The sequence below is a fragment of the Phyllobates terribilis genome, unplaced genomic scaffold (assembly GCF_046119375.1).
Source record: "Phyllobates terribilis strain yellow unplaced genomic scaffold, ASM4611937v1 Scaffold_4__5_contigs__length_816908805, whole genome shotgun sequence".
NCBI classification, from domain to species: domain Eukaryota; kingdom Metazoa; phylum Chordata; class Amphibia; order Anura; family Dendrobatidae; genus Phyllobates; species Phyllobates terribilis.
The window spans coordinates 79,329,890-79,356,482 of NW_027362764.1; the positions used below are offsets into that span (position 1 = coordinate 79,329,890).

Below are 26,593 nucleotides of genomic sequence, written 5' to 3' on the forward strand. Positions count from 1 at the left end.
ACTCCTTCATTGGAGTCCAGCTGTGTTTAATTAAACTGATAGGTGTGTGTCTTTCCAAATCAAGTCCTGTCTATATAAGACCTCACAGCTCACAGTGCATGTCAGACCAAATGAGAATCATGAGCTCAAAGGAACTGCCCAAGGAGCTCAGAGACAGAATTGTGGCAAGGCACAGATCTGGCCAAGGTTACAAAAAAAATTCTGCATTACTCAAGGTTCCTAAGAGCACAGTGGCCTCCATAATCCTTAAATGGAAGAAGTTTGGGTCCACCAGAAGTCTTCCTAGACCTGGCCGTCCAGCCAAATTGAGCAATCATGGGAGAAGAGCCTTGGTGAGAGAGGTAAAGAAGAACCCCAAGATCACTGTGGCTGAGCACCAGAGATGCAGTAGGGAGATGGGAGAAAGTTCCACAAAGTCATCTATCTCTGCAGCCCTCCACCTTTATGGCAGAGTGGCCCGACGGAAGCCTCTCCTCAGTGCAAGACATATGAAAGCAAGCGTAGAGTTTGCTCAAAAACACATGAAGGGCTCCCAGACTATGACAAATAAGATTCTGTGGTCTGATGAGACGAAGATAGAACTTTTTGGTGATAATTCTAAGTGGTATGTGTGGAGAAAACCAGGCACTGCTCATCACCTGCCCAATACAATCCCAATAGTGAAACATGGTGGTAGCAGCATCATGCTATGGGGGTGTTTTTCAGCTGCAGGGACAGGACGACTGAAGGAAACATGAATGATGCCAAGTACAGAGATATCTTGAATGAAAACCTCTTCCAGAGTGCTGTGGACCTCAGACTTGGATGAAGGTTCGCCTTCCAACAAGACAATGACCCTAAGCACACAGCTAAAATAACAAAGGAGTGGCTTCAGAACAACTCTGTGACAATTCTTGACTGGCCGAGCCAGAGCCCTGACCTAAACCCAATTGAGCATCTCTGGAGAGACCTAAAAATGTCTGTCCACCAACGTTCACCATCCAACCTGACGGAACTGGAGAGGATCTGCAAGGATGAATGGCAGAGGATCCCCAAATCCAGGTGTGAAAAACTTGTTGCATCATTCCCAAGAAGACTCATGGCTGTACTAGCTCAAAAGGGTGCTTCTACTCAATACTGAGCAAAGGGTCTGAATACTTATGACCATGTGATATTTCAGTTTTTCTTTTTTAATACATTTGCAAAAATTTCTACATTTCTGTTTTTCTCAGACAAGATGGGGTGCAGAGTGTACTTTAATGAGAAAAAAAATGAGCTTTTTAGATTTTACCAAATGGCAGCAATGAAACAAAGAGTGAAAAATTTAAAGGGGTCTGAATACTTTCCGTACCCACTGTAGATTGATCACCAAAGTGGGTAGGGCTCTAAAATGTAGAAGTCCTGTTTAATATAGCAATAACATAAGTTCACCTCTGTATTTTTAATTTATTACCACTTTTTTAAATAAATTGAATAAAATTATTATTTTAATAAATCACTTAAATAGGGTCTATTTACCCTTCGGTTAATTCAGTAATATGAATTTTCTTCCTTAAAGGGGTGTGTACACTCTATGATAATTTATTGCTCCTGTAGTTATGCTCCATTCTGTCTTTCCCATGCTTCTTGCTAACCTTCCAGATTTAAGTTTTGCAAAAAGATAATTAGATGACACAAACTGGTAGGAAACTGTATGAATATTTATGAAGATGCTTCACTTTCCATTTCAGATGAGTTGTAATTAAAAAAATTAGTTGCAAAAGTGTATTTAGTCTCATAAGGAGTCTATCAGCACAGAGTGACTGTTTAAACCAAGCATAGGCGCTAGTTGCTCGCTTGGAGTGTTGAGAAGTTCAGTGCACCTTCCCACCTACTCGTTGTCCATCTAGCTCCATCTTTCAATCAAGAAAGAGGTGGGCGGATATAAATGGAAAGGTGCACTGAACTATTTGGCCAAGGGTGCACTGAGCACCTGTGCTTGGTTTGAACAGTCATTTTGTGCTAACAGACTCTTAAAAACTCAAAAGTGAGATAAATTGCCCCATAAGGTTTCTCCACCTGCATCATTTCTTGCATCACCTCTTGATCCACTACTCACTCTTATCGGATCCTTGTCAATGCTTTTAGTAGTATTTTTTTATCATATGTGAGAAAGATAATTTTATACGTGCAATAATGGCAGGTCTTTTACTGCAAATTATTCTTAAAGGTGAATAAACCTAAAGAGATTTTTTTCAAAAGTTTAAAAAAATAAAAAAGATAGTCACCCTCCCAATTCCCCATTCGGACTCCTACCTGGTCCTCATTGATCCCTAGTTATCGGTCTTTTCTTAATTCACTGGTAATGCCAAGAAATGCTCATCCATCCAGTTATAGACAGAGGCTGATCACCAACCGGGAATGACTATAATGGAGGTCATTCTTCTGTAACTATTCTAGAACTGACCATTTCGCTGTACATTTGCTATTGCTTTGCATTATACCAATGTCTATTCTGTTTTTACAGCATTCAGAAACATACACAGGTACCAAAAGGACATCAAACCCCCCACATATCTTTGCTGTGGCTGATATAGCTTATCAGTCTATGGTTACATATAGTTCTGATCAGGTAATTCCTTTTATTGTTTAATATTGCCACCCACTCTGTGTCCATGTAATTTCATCATAAGTTATTGCATGCCGGTCCTAAGTCTAATCACCCAGTGTCGTCTGCACTGAGAATGTACAAATTGCAATTTCCAACACAGGTAGCTTAGGCCCTCCATATACCTCAGCATAACAAACAATTTTGGGGCCTTTAATGGAATTTATGGAAGAGGTAGCTTTGCAGCAAAGACCCATATGGGCACCCATTTTGGTGTTCGGTTTTGCCTTTCTGGACACATGAGGTCCTGGTGTTTGTTTCCCTCTCTAAGACTCTGTCATGGCCTTTCTCCAAATTCCCCATCCCCTTGTTCGCTAACATTGCAGTTACATTTAAGAAGGGAGTCCTATATTAGTTCTTAGATAAAAAAAAAATTTCTTGTGGAATAATTACAAATTTCCTTTTTTATTGGAAAAGTCCAGTTGACAGGCAAATTAATTGTACAAATACATTAAGATAGCAATTAATCAAAATACTCTGACAGGTGTATAAATAAAGTAAATATCTTTCATTTGACTTACTTACATAGCGCCATTAATTTTAGCTTTAGAGACAGTATCATCACTGTCCCCATTGGGGATCACAATCTAAATTCCCTATCAGTAGGTCTTTGGAGTTTGAGAGAATATATAAACTCTTTGCAGATGTTGTTGACTCGCCCAGGGGGATATGGGGGAAACTCAGTACCCGGGCCTTGACCTTCTGTGGGATGTCACGGTTGTCGGATTCCGGGCCAGTACCCTGAGTCACTATTTAAAAGGGGGTTTGTTAACAGTTTTGTCTCGTGACGCCACCTGTGGTTCCTGGTAATGAGTACCGGGGCTGCTGCAGACCTCCGGGGGTGATGGGATGGCAGCTGTCATGTTTCTGCTCCCCACAGGCAGAGCGGGCCCCCGGGGCAGTGTAGTTGCAGATGGTGATGCTGGGCATTGTAGTGCAGGAGCGGTGGCGTGGTAGAAATAACTGACAGAGACGGTGGAGTGCAGTCATCCGAGTTTACTCACAGTTCTTTAGGTTCCTCGGGTACACTGTCCAGGTGTCAGACTCCCGTGTCGCACTGCGTTTGCCAGGCAGGGGTTCAGCACTCCCTCAATTATATCAGAAGCACTTAACGGGACCCCCTTTCTTTATGTTCCTTCCTTGACCGACTTCCCGCGCTGGGTCTTCTCCCTCCTGCCCTGCGCTCCCCCACACAAAGTCCCGATAGGGTACTCTGAGATCCCTCTGGGCAACCTGGAGTTCCCGGTCCTACTTGGTGCCCTTCACGGCAACTTGGGTGAGGTTGTGGCAACTGCACCATGGAAGTGCAGGAAGCCTCTGGTTTTCCAGCTGAGACCTGGAGTAACACGGCTGGTCCAGCGACCGGTTCCCTTCCTGCAGCCTGATCCCTCTGACACCTGGCAGATTCGGGTGTACGGGTGCCGTCCTGCACTCACTGTACCCCCTGGGATCCCTTCTGTTACCGGAGCCTTCCTCCCTGACTCCCCTCTCACTCCTGGGCCTCTCTTACTAGGCCCCTCTCTGGAGCAGAGCTCCTGAAGAGACTGGGCTCCCCTCCTCTCTCACTGCATAACTAACTGAACTCCACCCCTACTCTAAGATGGCTCCCCTTTATATATCTATTCTCTAAGTGCTCCCCTGTTCTACGTCCTCCACCCACACCCACTACTGGTTCCCCCTCACTTTGGTTCCCCCCACTCCAGCCAGGGACAGGGCAACAGAAGAAGTGCATAATGCCCTTCCAGCCGGCCTAGAGTAGTGTAGTGTTGAGTGCAGGTGTTGGGGTCCCAGGCAGTACTCCATCCTTACCTGAGAGAAGGAGATGCCACACCTCTGGGTGAGGTGCAGTACCTCTGTGGCGACTGAACCCTTAGGGGCGCCACATTGTCGTTGGTGGAAGTTGAACCACAGACCTCAGGGCTGCAAAGCAACAGTGCTAACCACTGAGCCACCATGCTGCCCAATAAAACACTTGCTCACGGGCCTTCACCAAGTTGAGGCTTCAACTTAGTTTCAGTTCTAAGATAACTTCGCAGAGCTCCATTTTCCCATTCGCATTGCTAACTACAAGAAGTCTAGTGGATGAAAGTTTCCATTTACTGTTATAGTAATACTTACTGACAGATACCTCAGAGCAAAGAATTGGGCTTGTAAAAATATCAAATGCCCCACTGAGTAGCGTAAATAGAGTTCTATGGGCCCAATGCAAAATTTGAACCTGGCACCTTCACCTTGGCCCTTGTAGCATTCTAGATCCTACAAATACATATATGTTCGCCCCCCCATTTAATAGTGTCCACCATCCTGGCCCCTTCCTGTAATAATATCCCTCATCATGGGCTGCATCCTGTAATGATGTCCCCCATCCTGGCCTCATCCTGTAAAAATGTCCTCCATCCTGGGCTCCATCCAGTAAAAATGTCCTACATCCTGGGCCCCTTCCTGTAATAATGTCCATCATCCTGGGCCCCTTCCATTAATAATGTTTTCCATCCTAGGTCGCTTCCTGGTATAATGTCCTCCTTCCTCTGCCCTTTCCTGGTATAATGTCCCCCATTCTGGGCCGCTTCCTGTTATAATGTCCCCCATTCCGGGCCACTTTCTGTTATAATGTCCCCCATTCTGGGCCGCTTCCTGTTATAATGTCCCCCATTCTGCCATTCTTTTCCAACACATTTAAAAAAATTAAACAATTCTTCTTATCTTCCTCCATTCCCATTAGGCATGGCATCCTCTTCTATAGCCAAAGCAGAGGCCAGCAGCTGACTTTGCGGTGCTAGCCACATGACGTCACTGCCATGTGTCGCCTCTGATGGTCACGTCAATGTCAGCTGCCGGCCTCCGATTGGTTGGTGGCCTGTATTGCAGTGCAGAGAGCTGCTGGGTCTCTGTGCCACAATACATTTTAGCTGACTTTGGGCAGGAAGCAGTATCAAATCTTTTACCCATGGGCATCCACCAACCTGGCCCAGGCTAATGTCAAAGGTTGTCCATGTTTCAGTTATTTTAATGTTTTCTGGAAAAAGAAACATTGATTATTTGTGATGGACATTATTTTTCTTTTTATTTAGTAAAAGTTTCTTTATCTTTTTAATTTTAGTGCATTGTGATTTCTGGTGAGAGCGGTGCCGGAAAGACAGAAGGGGCTCACCTTCTAGTCCAGCAACTCACAGTCCTTGGAAAGGTGAAATCATATTTTATATCTTCACATATAGGAATTAATTACTGAAAAAAACAGTAATTCATGTTTTATCTACACAGGGATATATTTTTAATTCAATAGTGGTTACATTTTGGGTTCAATAAAAACTTAAGAAAAGAAGACATAATAGGAATGTGAATGCAATTTGCAAGATTTCTTAAAGTGAGTCTGTCTGCACAAAATGACTGTTCAAAGCAAGAACTGCCACTCAGTGCACCCTTGGAGTGGCCAAACTGTTCAGTACACCTTCTCTCTTCTCATCTACATCTTTTGCCTTTATCTCTGTGACGCGCCCCCTGGGCCATATTCTTTAGGGGGAATATCCGGAGCCGGATCAGATGGGAGTTGTAGTCTTCCGAGTGGCTGTGACCCGGTCCGTGCCCAGGGTGTCAAACTCAGTTGTATGTGGCAGTCCTACAGATGTTAATAAGTTCTTAATGTCGACTACGCCACCCGTTGTATTGCGGTCACTACGGCCGCCGCTGCAGCAGGGTCCGCTGAGGCTGATGGTGTAGGTGCAGCTTTGGTGATATAACCCCCAACGGGTGGGGTATAGCCTCAGGGGGATCAGGTGCAGAGGATGGGGGTTGTGGTGATGCAGTGTAGACGGCAATCAGAGACAGAGTCGGGTTATGCAGTTTAGGATGTTTACTCACTGCTGATGTTCCGGTCACTCCAGCTTCGAGTGACCTCCCGAGCCGTGCTGCGTCCACCAGGTTCTGGATCCAGCCAACCCCCAAATAAGTCCGGAGCGTGACCCTGAGCTCTCCTTCTGTCCTTTCTCTGGCCGTCCCCACTATTGATCCACCCAGGTCCAGCTCCCTCGGGCCTTCTGTTGGGAGACCCTTGGCCTTGGGTTCCCTGACCCTCCACGTGGTATGCCTTCGTGGTGGATGTGGTGGGTGGCCGTGGCAGACGCTGCCCACGGCCTCCGGTCTCTGGCTGGGGTGTGTTTTTGCCCCCACCAGCTTGGGTTCCGGTACCCTGATGCCGACTCTTCACCCGGGGATTTAATTTGGGTTCTTAGAGTCCTCTCTTCTGTTTCCCCCTCTGGGTCTCTCTTTCTCCTCTCTCACTCTGGGTCTCTCTTCTCCTCTGCTCGCTGACTTTCTCTCTGCAACTGACCCTGTTCTTAGTTGGTGCCCACCTTATATACACCCTCTATGTGTGAGCTCAGGTGACCAGCACCCAATGAGCTCCTATCTTTACCCAGGCTGCTCCCCCTATCTGCCCCTACACTACTTGGGATGTACCACCCCCCTCCCACTCCAGCCAGGAACAGACTCGGTCGTACCTGCACATTTCTAAGTGGGAGTACCGTCGGTCTGCTCCTCGGAAATGGGATGTGTGTAGTGCATGCAGCCTACCGAGCTCAGTTCCACACTCCTTCCTTACTCGGGAGTGGAATATCACACCTCTGGCTTGAGGTGCAATACCCCTGTAGCAGCCGAATCCTCAGGGTGCTACATTCCCCCCTGGTAAATCACAGCACGTCCTCGGGCTGTAAGACATAAATAACACCAAAACATACAAATTTTTGCATAAACATATAAAACATTATATATATATATATCAATAAAACTCTTCCTATAAAACTTTCTCGTCTTCTAGCTCCTCCTCCGGACACTGTGCAACGTGTGCCCAGGAAAAGTGCGACAGTCTTTTCTTAAGGTGGTTTTACAGTAAAACCAGTAGGGGGCGCTTTAGGACGCGCAACTATATACAGGGAATATGGCCGCTCTCAGTCCTCGGCCAGGTATTGGGGAGGAATGACCGCTCTCAGTCCTCGGTCAGTGGGATTAAGGGAAATACGGGTAAACAGTTCACACATGCTGGTCCCAACGGGGACTATATTAGCAACAACAGTTTCAGTTTCAGTTTACTGTTTCAGTTCACGGTTTCAGTTTACTGTGCCCCGACGGGCAACTATATACAGCTTCTGCTTCGCTGTCCTTAGCGACGGCGTCCTCCTGCTCTTGCTTTTTGGTTACCTTTGGCTCTAGTTTCAGACCCGTCCGGGTCCTCTTGTTCTTCCTCCTCACACCGCAGCTCTTCCTCCGTCAGGCGATGCACATGGAGGGCGTAGGGACCTTTGGCACACTTGTGCCGGGTGAAGGTGACCTCGTCCCCGATGTAAAGGTCATGACCTCTGTGTCCCTCCGGTAGATGGGACTCCACGTCTCTGCGCGTGACAAAGACGTCGCCGGGGGTGTTGTGGTCTCGGATGAAGCCCCACCCGTGCTGCATGTTGAACTTGATTACAGTCCCGGTGGTGCGGGGACTGTGCGCTGCACGGGGGTCCCTCCTGGTCCGGCTCTTCTGCTCCGCGCTCTTTACTTGAGCTAGCTGTTCCCGGACCCGCCTCTCTCTCCGCTCCCTCTCGAAGTCCTCGAGCTGTTGGCGGCAGCACTCAGCACGCTCCGCTGCAGCTGCCCGAGTCTCTTGAGTGAACCCCATAAGATCTTCTCCGGTGGGGTCCCACTCAAACTGTGCTTCCGCTAGCGGGGGCGAGATCCTCTTTACGGGCTTTGGAGCCGGGATCAGGGGTTCATCCAGGGGTCTCTCTCTCCGGAGTCGGGGATGGTGGAACTCCGGTGGCCATATAAATGGCTGCCCATCCGGGCACGTATGCTGGGCGTACAGGTCCTCTCCCAGATGCGGCACTCTTGGTCTTATGGGCGCGGTGGTGTTAGCGCCCGGGTTGCCCGGGCCTTGCGGCCAGGCCTGGGGCATCCGGAAGGTAAAGGGCACCGTAAAGACGGCGGCGCCCTGGGCTACTTGGCCCTGCGACCAGGCCGGGGGCTCCGCGGAGGTTGGGGGCGCTGTTGGTATTGCGGCGCCCGGGGGTACTAGGCCCTGCGACCAGGCCGGTGGTACTTCCTGCTTGGCCACGTTCGGGGTCGAGGCGTGTGACGTCACAGGGGTCGCGGCTCCCGTTTGAGGCCTAGTCTGCGGCGGTGACGTTGCAGCGACGGGCACGGCAGGATAGACTTCGGGCTCTGCGACGGGGAGCTGGGGCAGGTACGCGGTTTCCCGGTCTGGGGTATAGACGTCCCCTTTACCTGCCTCCACTCGTTCGGCTCCCTTCTCGGCGCCGTCTCCGGCCTTCAATCCTCCCGCGCCATCCTCAGAGGCGGTCTGTCTCCTCGTCTCGGGTGGCGTGCTCCTCTGACAGGTCTCGGTCTGCTGGGCCATCTCACGGCTCCACTCCGCCAACGTCTCTCGCTGCACCCGGGCCATCCTCCTTGCGAGGCCCTCCAGAGCGGTCTGTGCACACTCCCGGTCTCGGGGGAGCTGTGCTAGGACCTCCACTAGGCCTAGTGGGGTCGTTGTTTCCAGCAGGCTCCTGACCAACGGGTCGGTGCTGCTCTGCTCTCCTACAGTCGTCTCCAGCAGGCTCCTGGCCAGCGGGCCGGTGCTGCTCTGCTCTCCCTCCTCTGTCTCTAGCAGGCTCCTGGCCAACGGGCCGGTGCTGCTCTGCTTTCTCGCCATCTCCGGGTAAGCTCCTCCGATACTCTTCTCCAGGCTTCTTGCCTCCTGGTGCGCTCGCTCTAGACTGCTCCAAGCGGCACCCATCTTTGTTCTCTCCTTTCGTCTCCTCCCCCCTCGAGGGCGGTCCTGGGGCCACTTGGTGATTGTCAGCTCCAGGGGCAGTTCTTTCACGCTGACAGACACCTCTAGCATCACAGTCTCTGTTGGTGGGGGCGGTTTCCACTTTTGGCGCCATTTTCGGTCCTGGCCCACGATGGGAGGCGGCCTCTCACCACCCTCTGGCACGCCCATAATGGCGTCCGCTTTTCCAAGGCGGGAAACCTTTGGAAATGGCGGGAATCGCTTCCCAGTGGCGGGAAACTCTGCAGATGGCGGGAAAAAGCTGTTAATGGCGGACAACCGGCAGGAATCGACTGGTGATGGGGTCCGATGGCGGGGACCCTCCGGAACCGGCAGGAGACTTCTTTTTGAGGTAAACTCGCACTTTTCTTCAGGCACGCAGTACCCGGTTGTTGCGGGCACGTAATCCTGCCGACTACGCCAAAGTTGACGCGCCCCCTGGGCCATATTCTTTAGGGGGAATATCCGGAGCCGGATCAGATGGGAGTTGTAGTCTTCCGAGTGGCTGTGACCCGGTCCGTGCCCAGGGTGTCAAACTCAGTTGTATGTGGCAGTCCTACAGATGTTAATAAGTTCTTAATGTCGACTACGCCACCCGTTGTATTGCGGTCACTACGGCCGCCGCTGCAGCAGGGTCCGCTGAGGCTGATGGTGTAGGTGCAGCTTTGGTGATATAACCCCCAACGGGTGGGGTATAGCCTCAGGGGGATCAGGTGCAGAGGATGGGGGTTGTGGTGATGCAGTGTAGACGGCAATCAGAGACAGAGTCGGGTTATGCAGTTTAGGATGTTTACTCACTGCTGATGTTCCGGTCACTCCAGCTTCGAGTGACCTCCCGAGCCGTGCTGCGTCCACCAGGTTCTGGATCCAGCCAACCCCCAAATAAGTCCGGAGCGTGACCCTGAGCTCTCCTTCTGTCCTTTCTCTGGCCGTCCCCACTATTGATCCACCCAGGTCCAGCTCCCTCGGGCCTTCTGTTGGGAGACCCTTGGCCTTGGGTTCCCTGACCCTCCACGTGGTATGCCTTCGTGGTGGATGTGGTGGGTGGCCGTGGCAGACGCTGCCCACGGCCTCCGGTCTCTGGCTGGGGTGTGTTTTTGCCCCCACCAGCTTGGGTTCCGGTACCCTGATGCCGACTCTTCACCCGGGGATTTAATTTGGGTTCTTAGAGTCCTCTCTTCTGTTTCCCCCTCTGGGTCTCTCTTTCTCCTCTCTCACTCTGGGTCTCTCTTCTCCTCTGCTCGCTGACTTTCTCTCTGCAACTGACCCTGTTCTTAGTTGGTGCCCACCTTATATACACCCTCTATGTGTGAGCTCAGGTGACCAGCACCCAATGAGCTCCTATCTTTACCCAGGCTGCTCCCCCTATCTGCCCCTACACTACTTGGGATGTACCACCCCCCTCCCACTCCAGCCAGGAACAGACTCGGTCGTACCTGCACATTTCTAAGTGGGAGTACCGTCGGTCTGCTCCTCGGAAATGGGATGTGTGTAGTGCATGCAGCCTACCGAGCTCAGTTCCACACTCCTTCCTTACTCGGGAGTGGAATATCACACCTCTGGCTTGAGGTGCAATACCCCTGTAGCAGCCGAATCCTCAGGGTGCTACATCTGTATGTCTCTACCTTGATTTTTAGCTGTGGCTTTACAGGAGCCAACTATAGATGTAAAAATAAGCAGGTGGGAAGGTGCACATGTTTGGCCATGCCAAGGTTGCATCGAGCACCTGTGCTTGGTTTGAATAGTCATTTTGTGCTGAAAGACTCCCTTTAAAGATATTTAATATATCTTTTGTATATATTAGAGATGAGAGGATCAATATGTTGCAAACTGACATTCTGACATTGGCAGGTCCTGGCGAATTCGTACAATTTGCTATTTGATTCATAAAAAAATGAAATATGTTTGTGCGATATCACACACTGCTGAAGATTGCATCAACCAGAGAGCAGGCTTATGACATCAGTTGTTGATGCACAGGCTTACCCACAATGCTTTGCAGCTATTACATTACATGGTCTAGTGCAGCTAATCAGGATGAACAATCACAGGGACTAGACAAGATGAGGTTAGGGAAATCAATGGCTATTTTTGGATTTTACAGCCTAGGGATAAGATGCCAGACCTTACCATTACAGATATGGGATATAGATACCTAAATCTGATTGTGGTGTCATACTGCTGTGCTGAAAAACATTAAAGGGGTAGTTCAGTCAAAAGTGATAAGTATTGAATCCCCCCAGCGCAGGCACTGTGTGCTGCGGGGATTCGCAGAGTGTTAGTGTCAGTCTGTGACTAATAAACAGATTCCAATAATAGGGAGGTGCTGGATCTGCAGAGTCTGTGTGACTGTTAATTGATTGATATGTCATAGACTGCAGTAACAGCACCTTAATAACACCATATTTTTTTCATTCTTGATGCACAGCAAAAAAAAGGAGGGCAGATTAAAACCCCCTCTTTCCTAATTTTGTGCTGGCGTTAAAGAGCTCAAAAGGGGTGTAATATAGTACTAGGAGACCTCAGAGTATTATATATGTTCTTTCCGGGTGATTAGAGGCTTGGCCATATTGACATTCGCTGTGTATCAAATTTTGGGGAAAATTTGACAAAATTGGTGAATTCGAATTTCAAAAGACTCACTTACTTTTACTATATATCTCTGGTCATTTTAGCTTTTTTTCAATTTGGAGTTTGGAGTGCTTTTTTTTTTTAAACATCATGTCTTAAAGAAATGGTATAATTTATAGAATTTATTGTAAAATGTAATTACGGTAATCTCGATATTGTAAATCATTCTTTAAACACTTATTCCTCTGGGGGAACTTAGCAAAATCAATTGCGGAAAATCAACATAAACAAAGCTTTTCTTCATGCCTGAAATTTACCTAGTGGCTCTATGGGAATTTCCATTGCAAAACAGCCTTATTTAACTTTTAGAAAATAAATTCTATTTGTCTAGCTAAGCTCTGTAAGGGAGAGGGATGATATTTGTTCGGATTTACGGAAAGCGAAGCTCATTGTGAAAAGCTGGAACTCTGCAAAACCGGTTTTCATCACAGAACAGAATATGATTGGTCATGTGCTGAAGTTGATATCATTAGTGTAAAATCTAAATAGTATAATTGCAGTAAGACAATTATCATAAAGGGAAATCAGTGCACTTATTATGAAATGAGAGAAGTTCTTTGCAGAAGAATACAAATTTTATCAAATTTAGTATGTGCTGCTGGTACATTAATCCATTCAATCACCCTGATGTACATGTACATCATCATCAGGGTGCAGGTGTATGGAACGGACTGAGGAACTGCTACATATCAGGCAGGTGCCAACTATGTTCGGCCATGTTCACACACAGCGTTTTTTTCTGCAGCCAAATCTGCTCTCTTGTTAGTAAAAACATGTGCTTTGTTTACAGTTGAAAGTTAGTTTCAAAACATAACAAAAATGCAGCAAAAAGGATTGTTGAGTTTTTTGCAGCGTTTTTTTCAATTTATCATTGCTTTCTATGGGCGATAAAAAGCTGAAAGAATTGACACGCTGCAGAATTAAAAAACGCTGCAGTTCTGAAATTCAGTCGGGAAAAAAAAAGTAAGCGTGAGCATGAGATTTCTGAAATCTTATAGCTTTGCTGGTACTGTAAAAAGCAGCTTTAATTTTGCACAAAAAAATGCAGCAAAAAAAAATGCTTTCCCGGTTTTACATCACTGAAGCTACCAACCTCAGCGATACATATCTCCCTCAAGGACATATCCGGCGGCCATCTTACAATATGTATATATATACAGAGATAGATAGATATAGATAAAGACATATATATATAGATCTAAAGAAATCTGTATATTTATATACAGTGAAGGAAGTAATTATTTGATCCATTGCTGTTTTTGTAAGTTTGCCCACTGACAAAGACATGAACAGTCTATAATTTTAAGGGTAGGTTAGTTTTAACATTGAGAGATAGAATATCCCAAAAAAATCACATTGTGTAAATTAGATAAATTTATTTGCATTTTGCAGTGAGAAATAAGTATTTGATCCCCTACAAACCATTATGAATTCAGGCTTCTACAGACCAGTTAGACGCTTCTAATCAACTCGTTACCTGCATTAAAAACAGCTGTCTTACATAGTCACCTGTATAAAAGACTCCTGTCCACAGACTCAATTAATCAGTCAAACTCTAACCTCTACAACATGGGCAAGACCAAATAGCTTTCTAAGGATGTCAGGGACAAGATAATAGACCTGCACAAAGCTGGAATGGGCTGCAAAACCATAAGTAAGACGCTGGGTGAGAAGGAGACAACTGTTGGTGCAATAGTAAGAAAATGGAAGAAATACAAAATGACTGTCAATCGACATCGATCTGGGGCACCATGCAAAATCTCACCTCGTGGGGTATCCTTGATCATGAGGAAGGTGAGAGATCAGCCTAAAACTACATGGGGGGAACTTGTTAAACAGGAAACCTAAGCCCTGTAAATCCCTAGAGCTAGGCCCTGGAAAGGGAAGGGGGGATGAGCTGGTCAGTCCCCACTATAAACTAAAGACAAAAAGGAAGACAAACACAGGGGGAGGGAGAAACTTAGTTTGAGCCGACTTCAGAGAGATTACACCAAACGTCTTCCAAGCACCAGAGAGGAAGTAAGCAGCCTGCAATAGCTCCAAGCCTTCACAAGGAACATGTGAATATTACTGGCCCCTCCCTCCAGCAAACTGAAAGTATTTAAACACTCAGTCTAGGGTGTCCATCAGAGCAGGAGAGAGGTAGCCGCTACGTCCTAAAGTAAGCCAGATTTAAGAAGGCGTCTGTAATGCCAAAGAAAGTGACCTTCTGCAACCAGCTGCAGAATGACTGCCTGCTACATCTGACACACCCGTGACACCAGGCAAGAAGCAACCCTCACGTAGTTCAGTGGAGCAAAAATGGAAAAGTTATGGGTCCCAGAAAAAGTTGCAAAAATATATATTTTTTTTACAGAGTTGTGATCTTTTTTAGCCACTACAGTATGAAAAACTGTACAAGTTTGTTATTGCCATAATCATACTAACCCGAAGAATCGTTTTGCCGGGTGATTTTTTACTGTACAATGAGCACAGTGAAAACAAAAAACAATATTGGATTTATGTTTCTGTTTTTCACCACTTCACCGCGAATGGATTTATTATCCTGTTGTTCAGTATATTATATGGTAAAGTGAATGGTGTCAAAACTTCAACTCGTCCCACAAAAAAAAAACCTTATGTTATTTATTATGTGATCAAATGTTATAGCTCTTGAAAGAAGGGGAGGAAAGAACAAAAAGGTAAAAATGAAAAAAACTTAACTTGAATGAAAATATTATTTACCAAAATAATATTCAAAATTATAAACAATTGCAAAATGATAATGTAATATCGCCAAAAATGATCTCATTTATACACTGTGTGCAGAATTATTAGGCAAGTTGTATTTTAGAGGATTATTTTTATTATTGATCAACAACTATGTTCTCAATCAACCCAAAAGACTCAAATATCCAAGCTTAATATTTTTGGAAGTTGGAGTGTTGTTTTTTAGATTTGGCTATCTTAGGAGGATACCTGTTTGTGCACGTAACTATTACTGTGCAGAATTATTAGGCAACTTAATAAAAACCAAATATAATCCCATCTCACTTGTTTATTTTCACCAGGTAAACCAAATTCAGTGCACAAAATTTAGAAATAAACATTTCTGACACGCAAAAACAAAAACAAAAAAATTAGTGATGAATATAGCCACCTTTCTTTATGATGACACTCAACAGCCTTCCATCAATAGATTCTGTCAGTTGCTTGATCTGTTTTCGATCAACATTGTGTGCAGCAGCCACGACAGCCTCCCAGACACTGTTCCGAGAGGTGTACTGTTTTCCCTCCCTGTAGATCTCACATTTTATGATGGATCACAGGTTCTCTATGGGGTTCAGATCAGGTGAACAAGGGGGCCATGTCATTATTTTTTCTTCTTTTTGACCTTTACTGGCCAGCTGCGCTGTGGAGTAGTTGGATGCATGTGATGGAGCATTGTCCTGCATGAAAATCATGTTTTTCTTGAATGATACCGACTTCTTCCTGTACCACTGCTTGAAGAAGTTGTCTTCCAGAAACTGGCAGTAGGTCTGGGAGTTGAGCTTCACTCCATCCTCAAACCGAAAAGGTCCCACAAGTTCATCTTTGATGATACCAGCCCATACCAGTACCCCACCTCCACCTTGCTGACGTCTGAGTCGGAATGGAGCTCTCTGCCCTTTACTGATCCAGCCTCTGGCCCATCCATCTGGCCCATCAAGAGTCACTCTCATTTCATCAGTCCATAAAACCTTTGAAAAATCAGTCTTAAGATATTTCTTGTCCCATTCTTGATGTTTTATCTTATGTTTCTTGTTCAAAGGTGGTCGTTTTTCAGCCTTCCTTACCTTGGCCATGTCCCTGAGTATCGCACACTTTGTGCTTTTTGATACTCCAGTAATGTTGCAGCTCTGAAATATGGCAAAACTGGTGGCGAATGGCATCTTGGCAGCTTCACGCTTGATTTTCCTCAATTCATGGGCAGTTATTTTGCGCCTTTTTTAGCCAACACGCTTCTTGCCACCCTGTTGGCTATTTGCCATGAAACGCTTGATTGTTCGGTGATCACACTTCAAAAGTTTGGAAATTTCAAGACTGCTGCATCCCTCTGCAAGACATATCACAATTTTGGACTTTTCAGAGCCCGTCAAATCTCTCTTCTGACCCATTTTGCCAAAGGAAAGGAAGTTGCCTAATAATTAAGCACACCTTACATAGGGTGTTGATGTCATTAGACAACACCCCTCCTCATTACAGAGATGCACATCACCAGATTTACTTAATTGGTAGTTGGCTCTCAAGCCTATGCAGCTTAGAGTAGGACAACATGTATAAAAAGTATCAAAGTGATCAAAATACGCATTTGCCTAATAATTCTGCACGCGGTGTATAATGCATATAATGGCATAAAATGACCAGCAAAAACATTTTAGATAACCTTAGATAACATTCCATATATACATTGCTCAAAAAAATAAAGGGAACACTTAAACAACAGAATATAACTCCAAGTAAATAAAACTTTTGTGAAATCAAACTGTCCACTTAGGAAGCAACACTAATTGACAATGAATTTCACATGCTGTTGTGCAAATGGAATAGACAATAAATGGAAATTATTGGCAATTATCAAGACACACTCAATAAAGGAGTGGTTCTGCAGGTGGGGACCACAGACCACATCTCAGTACCAATGCTTTCTGGCTGATGTTTTCATCACTTTTGAATGTTGGTTGTGCTTTCACACTTGTGGCAGCATGAGACGGACTCTACAACCCACAGAAGTTGCTCAGGTAGTGCAGCTCATCCAGGATGGCACATCAATGCAAGCTGTGGCAAGAAGGTTTGCTGTGTCTGTCAGTGTAGTGTCCAGAGGCTGGAGGCGCTACCAGGAGACAGGCCAGTACACCAGCAGACGTGGAGGGGGCCGTAGGAGGGCGAAAACCCAGCAGCAGGACCGCTACCTCCGCCTTTGTGCAAGGAGGAACAGGAGGAGTACTGCCAGAGCCCTGCAAAATTACCTCCAGCAGGCCACAAATGTGCATGTGTCTGCACAAACGGTTAGAAACCGACTCCATGAAGGTGGTATGAGGGCCCAACACCATGCAGGACGCTTGGCATTTGCCACAGAACACCAGGATTGGCAAAGTCGCCACTGGCGCCCTGTGCTCTTCACAGATGAAAGCCGGTTCACACTGACCACATGTGACAGACGTGACAGAGTCTGGAGACTCCGTGGAGAGCAATCTGCTGCCTGCAACATCCTTCAGCATGACCGGTTTGGCAGTGGGTCAGTCATGGTGTGGGGTGGCATTTCTTTGGATGGCCACACAGCCTCAGACCCCTTGTGAGACCATATGCTGTTGCGGTTGGCCCTGGGTTCCTCCTAATGCAGGACAATGCCAGACCTTATGTGGCTGGAGTGTGTCAGCAGTTCCTGCAAGATGAAGGCATTGAAGCTATGGACTGGCCTGCCCGTTTTCCCAAACCTGAATCCAATTGAGCACATCTGGGAAATCATGTCTTGCTCCATCCAGCAACGTGACGTTGCACCACAGACTGTCCAAGAGTTGGCGGATGCTTTAGTCCAGGTCTGGGAGGAGATCTCACAGGAGACCATCCGCAACCTCATCAGGAGCATGCCCAGGCGTTGTAGGGAGGTCATACAGGCACATGGAGGCCACACACAATACTGAGCCTCATTTTGACTTGTTTTAAGGACATTACATCAAAGTTGGATCTGCCTGTAGTGTGTTTTTCCACTTTAATTTTGGGGGTGACTCCAAATCCAGGCCTCCATTCTTTAATAAATTTGATTTCCATTGATGATTTTTGTGTGATTTTGTTGTCAGCACATTCAACTTTGTACAGAACAAAACAGAATATTTCATTCATTCAGATCTAGGATGTGTCATTTGAGTGTTCCCTTTATTTTTTTGAGCAGTGTATATACATACGCATACACTATATATATTCAGTATTAAAAAATTGATTGCTATGATTTCATGGAGCTATAAGATCAGGTTTTTGATAAATGAGACCTCCTATTATAAGTCTTTGACTACATTTTTGTCTCCAATAATTCTTAATGATAACCTGGGAGTCAAATAACAGTATAGTGTGTTATTAAGTTCCTGGTTAATATAGATTACTATTTTTCCAAGTTAAACTCTAAGGATCCAATTCATCTGTGCATTTCCGCGAGTTATAGAAGCCTGTCCTTAGATGAGATTTAGGGCTTTCGTTATAAGAACCATCGTTACCAAATGTTCAAGAAGAAGAGTTTAGGAAACTAAGAGAAGTTGTGAACAGTTTTCCCTTTTTCTAGGCAAACAACAGAACATTGCAGGAGAAGATTTTGCAGGTGAATAATCTGGTGGAAGCCTTTGGAAATGCTTGCACGATCATTAATGAAAACTCAAGTCGCTTTGGGAAATACTTAGAAATGAAATTCATCAACAATGGAACAGTTGTAGCAGCCCAAATCTCCGAATACCTCCTGGAAAAATCCAGAGTTGTCCACCAGGCGATGTACGTTGTTACAATGTTGATTCATTGTTATCAATCAGTTAAGTTTCAAATTAAAAGTTTTGTTTTTTTGGAGGGGTGGAGGGGGTTGGAAAAATGAAATAAAGACAAGAATTGCATTTAAAATATCATGATAATCATTACTCATTTATTCAAACCTCCCCTGATCAGGTGGTCCCCTCAAGTCACACCCATCACTCACATGACAAATGCAACCAATCACTGGCTTCAGTGGTCACATGCTGTACATGCAGTTGTTTTCTCTGAGGCCAGTAATTGGCTACAGTGGTCATGTGATCAATGAGCATGATGTCATCACTTCCAAATCAGAAAGGACCATCAAAGAGCCGAGGGTTGGAATAAGCGATTGGTGGTTATAATATTACTAGATGGTGGCCCGATTCTAACGCATCGGGTATTCTAGAATAGGTATGCGGCCGACCGGGCGCAATCAGCAGAACGTTGTTTAAATTTGGCGCCAAAATCGCTCATTGGTCGCGGCCGGCAACCGCGACTAATCAGCAAAACGGTGTTAAAATTTGGCGCCTATATCGCAGATTGGTCACGGCCAGCGGTCGCGACTAATCAGCAGAGCAGAGTTTAAATTTGGCGCCAATAATGCTGATTGATCGCGGCCAGTGAACGCGACCAATCAGCAGAGCGGGGTTTAAATTTGGTGGCAATAATGCTGATTGGTTGCGGCCAGCAGTCGCGACCAATCAGCAGAGCGTTATTGAAATTTGGCGCCAATAATGGTGATTGGTCACGGCCGCGACTAATCAGCAGAGCGGTGTTTAAATTTGTCGCCAATAATGCTGGTTATTCGTGACCGGTAACCACGACCAATTAGCAGAGCGGTGTTTAAATATGGCGCCAATATCGCTGATGGGTCACGGCCGGTGGTTGCGACTAATCAGCAGAGCGACGTTTAAATTTGGCGCCAATACTGCTGATTGGTCGCGGCCGGCGACCAGTCAGCAGAGCGGTGTTTAAATTTGGCGCCAATATTGCTGATTGGTCGCGGCCGGAGACCGCGACTAATCAGCAGAGCGGTGTTTAAATTTGGCGCCAATACTGCTGATTGGTCGCGGCCGGCGACCGCGAGCAATCAGCAGAGCGTTGTTTAAATTTGTCACCAAAATTGCTGATTGGTCGCGGCCGGCCACCGCGACCAATCAGCAGAGCGGAGATTACATTTGGCGCCAAAATCGCTGATTGGTCGCGGCCGGCGGTCGCGACCAATCAGCAGAGCGGGGTTTAAATTTGGCGCCAATACTGCTCATTGGTCGCGGCCGGCAACCGCGACCAATCAGCAGAGCGTTGTTTAAATTTGGCGCCAATCTAACTGATTGGCCGCGGCTGGCAGCCGTGACCAATCAGCAGAGCGTTGTTTAAATTTGGTGCCAATCTCGCTGATTGGTCGCGTCTGCCTTCCGCGACCAATCAGCAGAGCGTTGTTTAAATTTGGCGCCAATTTCGCTGATTGGTAGCGGTCGCCGCGGCCGCGACCAATCAGCACAGCGGTGTTTAAATTTAGCGCCAATCTCGCTGATTGGTCGTGGCCGGCCACCGCGACCAATGAGCAGAGCGGCGTTTAAATTTGCCGGCCATCTCGCTGATTGGTCGCGGTGGCCGGTCGCGACCAATCAGCAGAGCGGCGTTTAAATTTGCCGCCCATCTCGCTGATTGGTCGCGGTGGCCAGCCGCGATTAATCAGCAGAGCGGCGTTTAAATTTGCCGACCATGTCGCTGATTGGTCGCGGCCGGCCACCGCGACCAATCAGCACAGCGGCGTTTAAATTTGCCGCCCATCTCGCTGATTGGTCGCGGCCGGCCACCGCGACCAGTCAGCACAGTGGCGTTTAAATTTGCCGCCCATCTCGCTGATTGGTCGCGGTGGCCGGCCGCGATTAATCAGCAGAGCGGCGTTAAAATTTGCCGCCCATCTCGATGATTGGTCGCGGTAGCCGGCCACCGCGACCAATCAGCACAGCGGCGTTTAAATTTGCCGCCCATCTCGCTGATTGGTCGTGGTCGGCCGGCCACCGCGACCAATCAGCAGAGCGGCATTTAAATTTGCCGCCCATCTCGCTGATTGGTCGCGGCCGGCTACCGTGACCAATCAGCAGAGCGGCGTTTAAATTTGCCGCCCATCTCGCTGATTGGTCGCGGTCGGCCACCGCGACCAATCAGCACAGCGGCGTTTAAATTTGCCGCCCATCTCGCTGATTGGTCGTGGTCGGCCGGCCACCGCGACCAATCAGCAGAGCGGCGTTTAAATTTGCCGCCCATCTCGCTGATTGGTCGCGGCCGGCCACTGCGACCAATCAGCACAGCGGCGTTTAAATTTGCCGCCCATCTCGCTGATTGGTCGCGGTCGGCCACCGCGACCAATCAGCACAGCGGCGTTTAAATTTGCCACCCATCTCGCTGTTTGGTCGCGGCCGGCCACCGCGACCAATCAGCAGAGTGGCGTTTAAATTTGCCGCACAATCTCGCTCATTGGTCGCGGTGGTCGGCCGCGATTAATCAGCAGAGTGGCGTTTAAATTTGCCGCCCATCTCGCTGATTGGTCACGGCCGGCCACAGCGACCAATCAGCACAGCGGCGTTTAAATTTTCCGCCCATCTCGCTGATTGGTCGCGGCCGGGCACCGCAACCAATCAGCAGAGCGGCGTTTAAATTTGCCGCCCATCTCGCTGATTGGTCGCGGCCGGGCACCGCAACCAATCAGCAGAGCGGCGTTTAAATTTGCCGCCCATCTCGCTGATTGGTTGCGGCCGGCCACCGCGACCAATCAGCGTCGTATTAGTGTGGGCCCGGGAGCAGTGCTGCTTGTGCGCCTCCGTATTAGCGAGACCTGGGAGCGGCTCTGCCTGTGCGGCTCCTTCTGCTGCGAGAAGCCGGGAGATGAGCGGCTGCTCGCAGCAGAAGCATCCCGACCGGCGGCGCCGCTCCCCGGTCCTCCGTTCACACTTGCTGTCGGGAGATCAGCGGGCCAAGCCGCTGATCTTCCGACGCTAGCCGCATGGAGGTCAGCGGCGCCGGTCGGGGTAGTTGTGCTGCTAGCGCCGCTCATCTCCCCGCTGCATCGCTGCTAACCTCCGTCCGCCAGATGAGCCGCTAACAGCCGCCATCTTTTTTCCGAAATCCTGCGGCGCTGATTGGCCGCTGCCGGACCAATGAGCGACGCGGGATTTCCAGGACAGACAGACAGACAGACAGACAGACAGAAAGACAGATAGACAGACAGACAGACAGACAGACGGGATAAGACAATTATATAGTAGATTTTAACATATTAGTCTGTTAATTTAAATATCCTGGAGAAATATTTCTAAAAATCAACCTGTAATTCTTAACATACTTATAAAAGCATAGTATTAAATGTTTCTCTGTATTTTCTCTAAAATATAAGTTACTACATACATTTGTGCTCAAAAGTTTACATACCCTGGCAGAATTTTTCCTTTCTTGGCCTTGTTTCAGAGAATATGAATGATAACAAAAGTACTTTTTCTCCACTCATGGTTATTTGTATGGTGAAGCCATTTATTGTCAAACTACTGTGTTTTCTCTTTTTAAATCTTAATGACAACCAAAAACATCCAAATGACCCTGATCAAAAGTTCACATACCCTGGTGATTTTGGCCTGATAACATGCACAGAATTTGACACAAATGGGTTTGAATGGCTACTAAAGGTAACATCCTCACCTGTGACCTGTTTGCTTATAATCAGTGTGTGTGCATAAAAGCTGAGTGAGTTTCTGGAATCCAGACGGACTCTTGCATCTTTCATCCAGCCACTTACATTTCTGGATTGTGAGTCATGGGGAAAGCAAAAGAATTGTCAATGGATCTACGGGAAAAGGTAGTTGAACTGTATAACACAGGAAAGGGATACAAAAAAATATCCAAGGAACTGATAATGCCAGTCATCAGCATTAAAACTGTGATTAACAAATGAAATATCAGGGGCTCTGTAAAAACAAAACCACGGTCAGGTAGACAAACAAAAATTTCGGCCACAACTGCCAGGAAAATTGTTCGGGATGCAAAGAAAAACCCACAAATAACATCAGCTGAAATTCATCACTCTCTGAAAACTAGCGGTGTGGCTATTTCAAGATGCACAATAAGGAGGCACTTGAAGAAAAATGGGTGCATGGTCGAGTCTCCAGAAGAAAGCCATTACTGCGCAAATGCCACAAAGTATCTCACCTACAATATGCCAAACAGCACAGTGACAAGCCTCAAAACTTCTGGAACAAGGTAATTTGGAGTGATGAGACCAAAATTTTACTTTTTGGACACAACCATAAACGTTACATTTTGAGAGAGGTCAATAAGGCCTATGATGAAAGGAACACCATTCCTACAGTAAAGCACAGAGGTGGATTGCTGATGTTTTGGGGATGTGTGAGCTACAAAGGGACATGAAACTTGGTATAAGTTGAAGGAAAGATGAATGCAGCACGTTATCAGCAAATACTGGAGGCAAATTTGCACTCATCAGCCCCGAAGCTGCGCAAGGGACGTACTTGGACGTTTCAACATGTCAACGATCCAAAACACAAGGCCAAGTCGACCTGTCATTGGTTACAGCAGAACAAAGTGAAGGTTCCGGAGTGGACATCTCAGTCTCCTGACCTCAATATCATTGAGCCACTCTGGGGAGATCTCAAGAGCGCAATTCATGCTAGACAGCCCAGGAATTTACAGGAACTGGAGGCTTTTTGCCAAGAATAATGGGCAGGTTTACTATCTGAGAAATGAAATAACCTCATCCACAACTACCACAAAAGACTTCAAGCTGTCATTGATGTTAGAGGGACAATACACGCTGTTAAGAACTGCGGTATGTGAACTTTTGATCAGGGTCATTTGGATGTTTTTGGTTGTCATTAAGATTTAAAAAGAGAAAACACAGTAGTTTGACAATAAATGACTTCACCCAACCAATAACCATGAGTGGAGAAAACTTTTTTTGTTATCATTCATATTCTCTGAAACAAGGCCAAGAAAGGAAAAATTCTACCAGGGTTTGACTGTATGTGCATCTCAACTTGATGTAACATGAGTGTCATTACAAATCATTACAATTGTACAGAACAAGGTCATACATATCTACAAGCTTATCACCATGCTTCTACACATCTAACTGGCTCATAACAGCCAGATCCTGTAACTGTCAAACACCCAATGTAGACGTAACCTTGACTGGAGCCAAGGTGACAATATTCTGTCCATTGATCCTTCAAGCTGCTTTTCCTGATCTCTACATTCTCCATTGCATCCTGTTTCTATAGACTGGAACTGAATATACAAATGGTTTGATAGGAGATTTTAGAAGTTTAATGACCATATTGACCACCAAATTAGTATTTAACACATCAAAACTAGTGGTATGGCTGTACAGGTGTAAAATGTCTAATCGGCGGGGTTGTGACACCCGACACCCTTGTTGATTAGCTGATTTCTGTGCCGGTGACTGCCGGAAATGCTCAGTTACAGAGTTGCTCCATCTATTGATAGTGGCCATAGCTGGAAACTGAACTTCCGCCTCTATGAATGTATGAAATTTCTTTATCTCCCATTCATTTCAGTTGCCATAAAGCTTCACTTCCTATAAAGATAATACAGGAAGGAAATGTGTTTCTCCCATATGTCAGCACCTAAGAAAGTTTCTAAAAACAAAAATTAAATATCTACAATGTATTATTACTCTTCAACTGACATCTCTGAAAAAAACTAAAATCAAATATATCAGCCACTCCTTTTAATAACTCAATTTTCACCTCTTTTTTGACAATTCGCTCTTTCCAGAGGAGAAAAAAATTTCCACATTTTCTATTACATCTACGCGGGGTTGTCAGAAACGAAGAAACTTGTGCATTATAAATTGCCAGAAAACAAGCCTCCCAGGTAATGCCATAGATTAGATGAAACATGTTACTCAACGATGGCAACTTATTACTATTCTACTCTCATTTAAGTGCTAATCATTTCTCTCTCAACTTTCAGATACCTACAGAATGAGCATATTAAAATGGTGCAAGATTTTATGAATAACGCCTTTTATAAAACTCAGTTTGACTTAATTGAACAATGTTTCAAAGTAATAGGTTTTACAATGGAGGTGAGTGATTGCATCTCTTTTTCGCTTTTTATTTGACTAAAGTATTGTACATATTCGGACTGTATTCCCATTTAAAGTTGTATTGATTATTTAATGAACAGTGCATTTTACCTATAAAATTATATGGCCCCCTTCATTTTTGTTGTCCATTATTGCTGCGTAGTGGTCACAATGGACCACCACTAACTCACTCATATTCCAAACAAACAACCCCAATTTTTCAGGATTTTTTAGAAGGTGGTGTCAAAAGTTATACCCCATGTTCACGTTCAAATAGGACCTGTCACTTGCCATAAATATGTATTTTTTAACCTGGTGTAAATACCATTGTTCTACTGAATCTGACATTGTTTTTTTTTATTCCTGACCCTCTCCATTCGTGATATATGGCCTCCTCTTCCTCGTATTTAACTCTATACCCTAGATGAAGTTATATGCAAAACGTGCGTCGGGGTACCGAACTGTGTGAGTCAAATGGTTCACTGACTATGGACGTTGGCGTGTGGTTGGTAATTGTTCTCTTTGGAGGGAGTGTTTTGATACTGGTTTTGCTAACCTTTTTTTTATATCTTGAGCTAGTTCTTATTATTATTGACTGGTGTCTTCATTGGAGTTATTTATTCATATTATTAAAATTCAGTTTCCTGGTTGTTTCAATTTATTATAATCATGGATTTCTAAACTCCTATATTTTGTTTGTTTACATTGAACTTAAATTTGTACTCTTGCTGCTTTATTCTAGTAGTTTATTTTTTATATATATATATACTGTATATTGATACTATATTATGCCATCAGGGGAGTTACCATTGATCACACTGCCCTTTTTAAGTTTTCATGGAGTGTGTTTAATATTTTTTCTTTAGCGACTGTGTGTTATTATTTTTTTCTGTATTTAATAACATTTATATATTGATATCTAATACAGCACGGGCATTTGTCTATTATATATTTAGATCTAAGAGTCATTTAAAGATACTTTATTTTTTTGTATACTTTTTAATGCTTTTTGAGAATTTATTATAGTTCTTTTGATCCAGATTTTGTTACTAATTGTATAAATCTAGTTTAGTTAACCAAGAGGTCGTTGTCCTCAACTCTTTTCTGTGGGAGTCTCCTTGATGACCATGCCCCCATAGATAAAAAAGGCCTAATTTACAAACAGAGAGGAGGGAGCCATATCTCAGAAACATAGAGAAACAGGAAGAAGATGCAACAACTCAGAATTCAGGAGAACAGCAACATTTCCACTGAATAAAAAAAAAATTACATATTTATGGAAGGTGACAGGTCTTCTTTAAAGTGATTAATGTAGGACTGATACTACACTTTGATTTTTTTTTGTTCTGCTTGCTTTTGCAACTGCTGCTTGGCATTGAGTGATAAATTGTTCTGCTGAGTTTTGCTAGTTGTATAATGTCAACTACGGTAAATCCAATTAGCAATTGAATTCAATCATTTGGTTGATTGATTTCTTAATGATTCTGAAATAACATGTTTACACTTTTTTAGGCATCTGGAATGAGGTAAATCATGTTTTACAGCATATAATTTTGGTGAACATATAATATACTGTAAAGTATTCAAAATGAGTATATTACATATTATCTCTCTCCCTACTTCACAAGCATGGGTTTTACTTTAATTTTAGCAGAGTGAGTACTAAATCGGGTGAGATTTTGCTGTCTGCAAGATACCACCTGTGAGGGTAGGGGTCAGACTGTTATATATAGTATCTGAATGGTAATTGGACCCTTCATTGTGAACAGATTAAAGGGGTTGTCCACTACTAGGACAACCCCTTCTTGAACTAAATGTTTGGCCCCGATAAAATAAAAAACCTTATACCCACCTCCCGTTCTGGTGCCGGTCCCGAGATGTCAGC

General features: G+C 45.5%; 1 protein-coding gene across 1 annotated transcript in view; it reads left to right on the top strand.

The window, feature by feature from the left end:
- Positions 1–26,593, top strand: part of MYO3A (myosin IIIA) — a 308,489-nt gene that overhangs the window by 131,374 nt on the left and 150,522 nt on the right. The window contains exons 12-16 of the mRNA XM_073677531.1: positions 2,486–2,590; positions 5,727–5,810; positions 18,367–18,569; positions 24,396–24,494; positions 24,594–24,708. Coding sequence (XP_073533632.1) covers positions 2,486–2,590; positions 5,727–5,810; positions 18,367–18,569; positions 24,396–24,494; positions 24,594–24,708 — 606 coding nt within the window. The remainder of the gene's footprint in view (positions 1–2,485; positions 2,591–5,726; positions 5,811–18,366; positions 18,570–24,395; positions 24,495–24,593; positions 24,709–26,593) is intronic.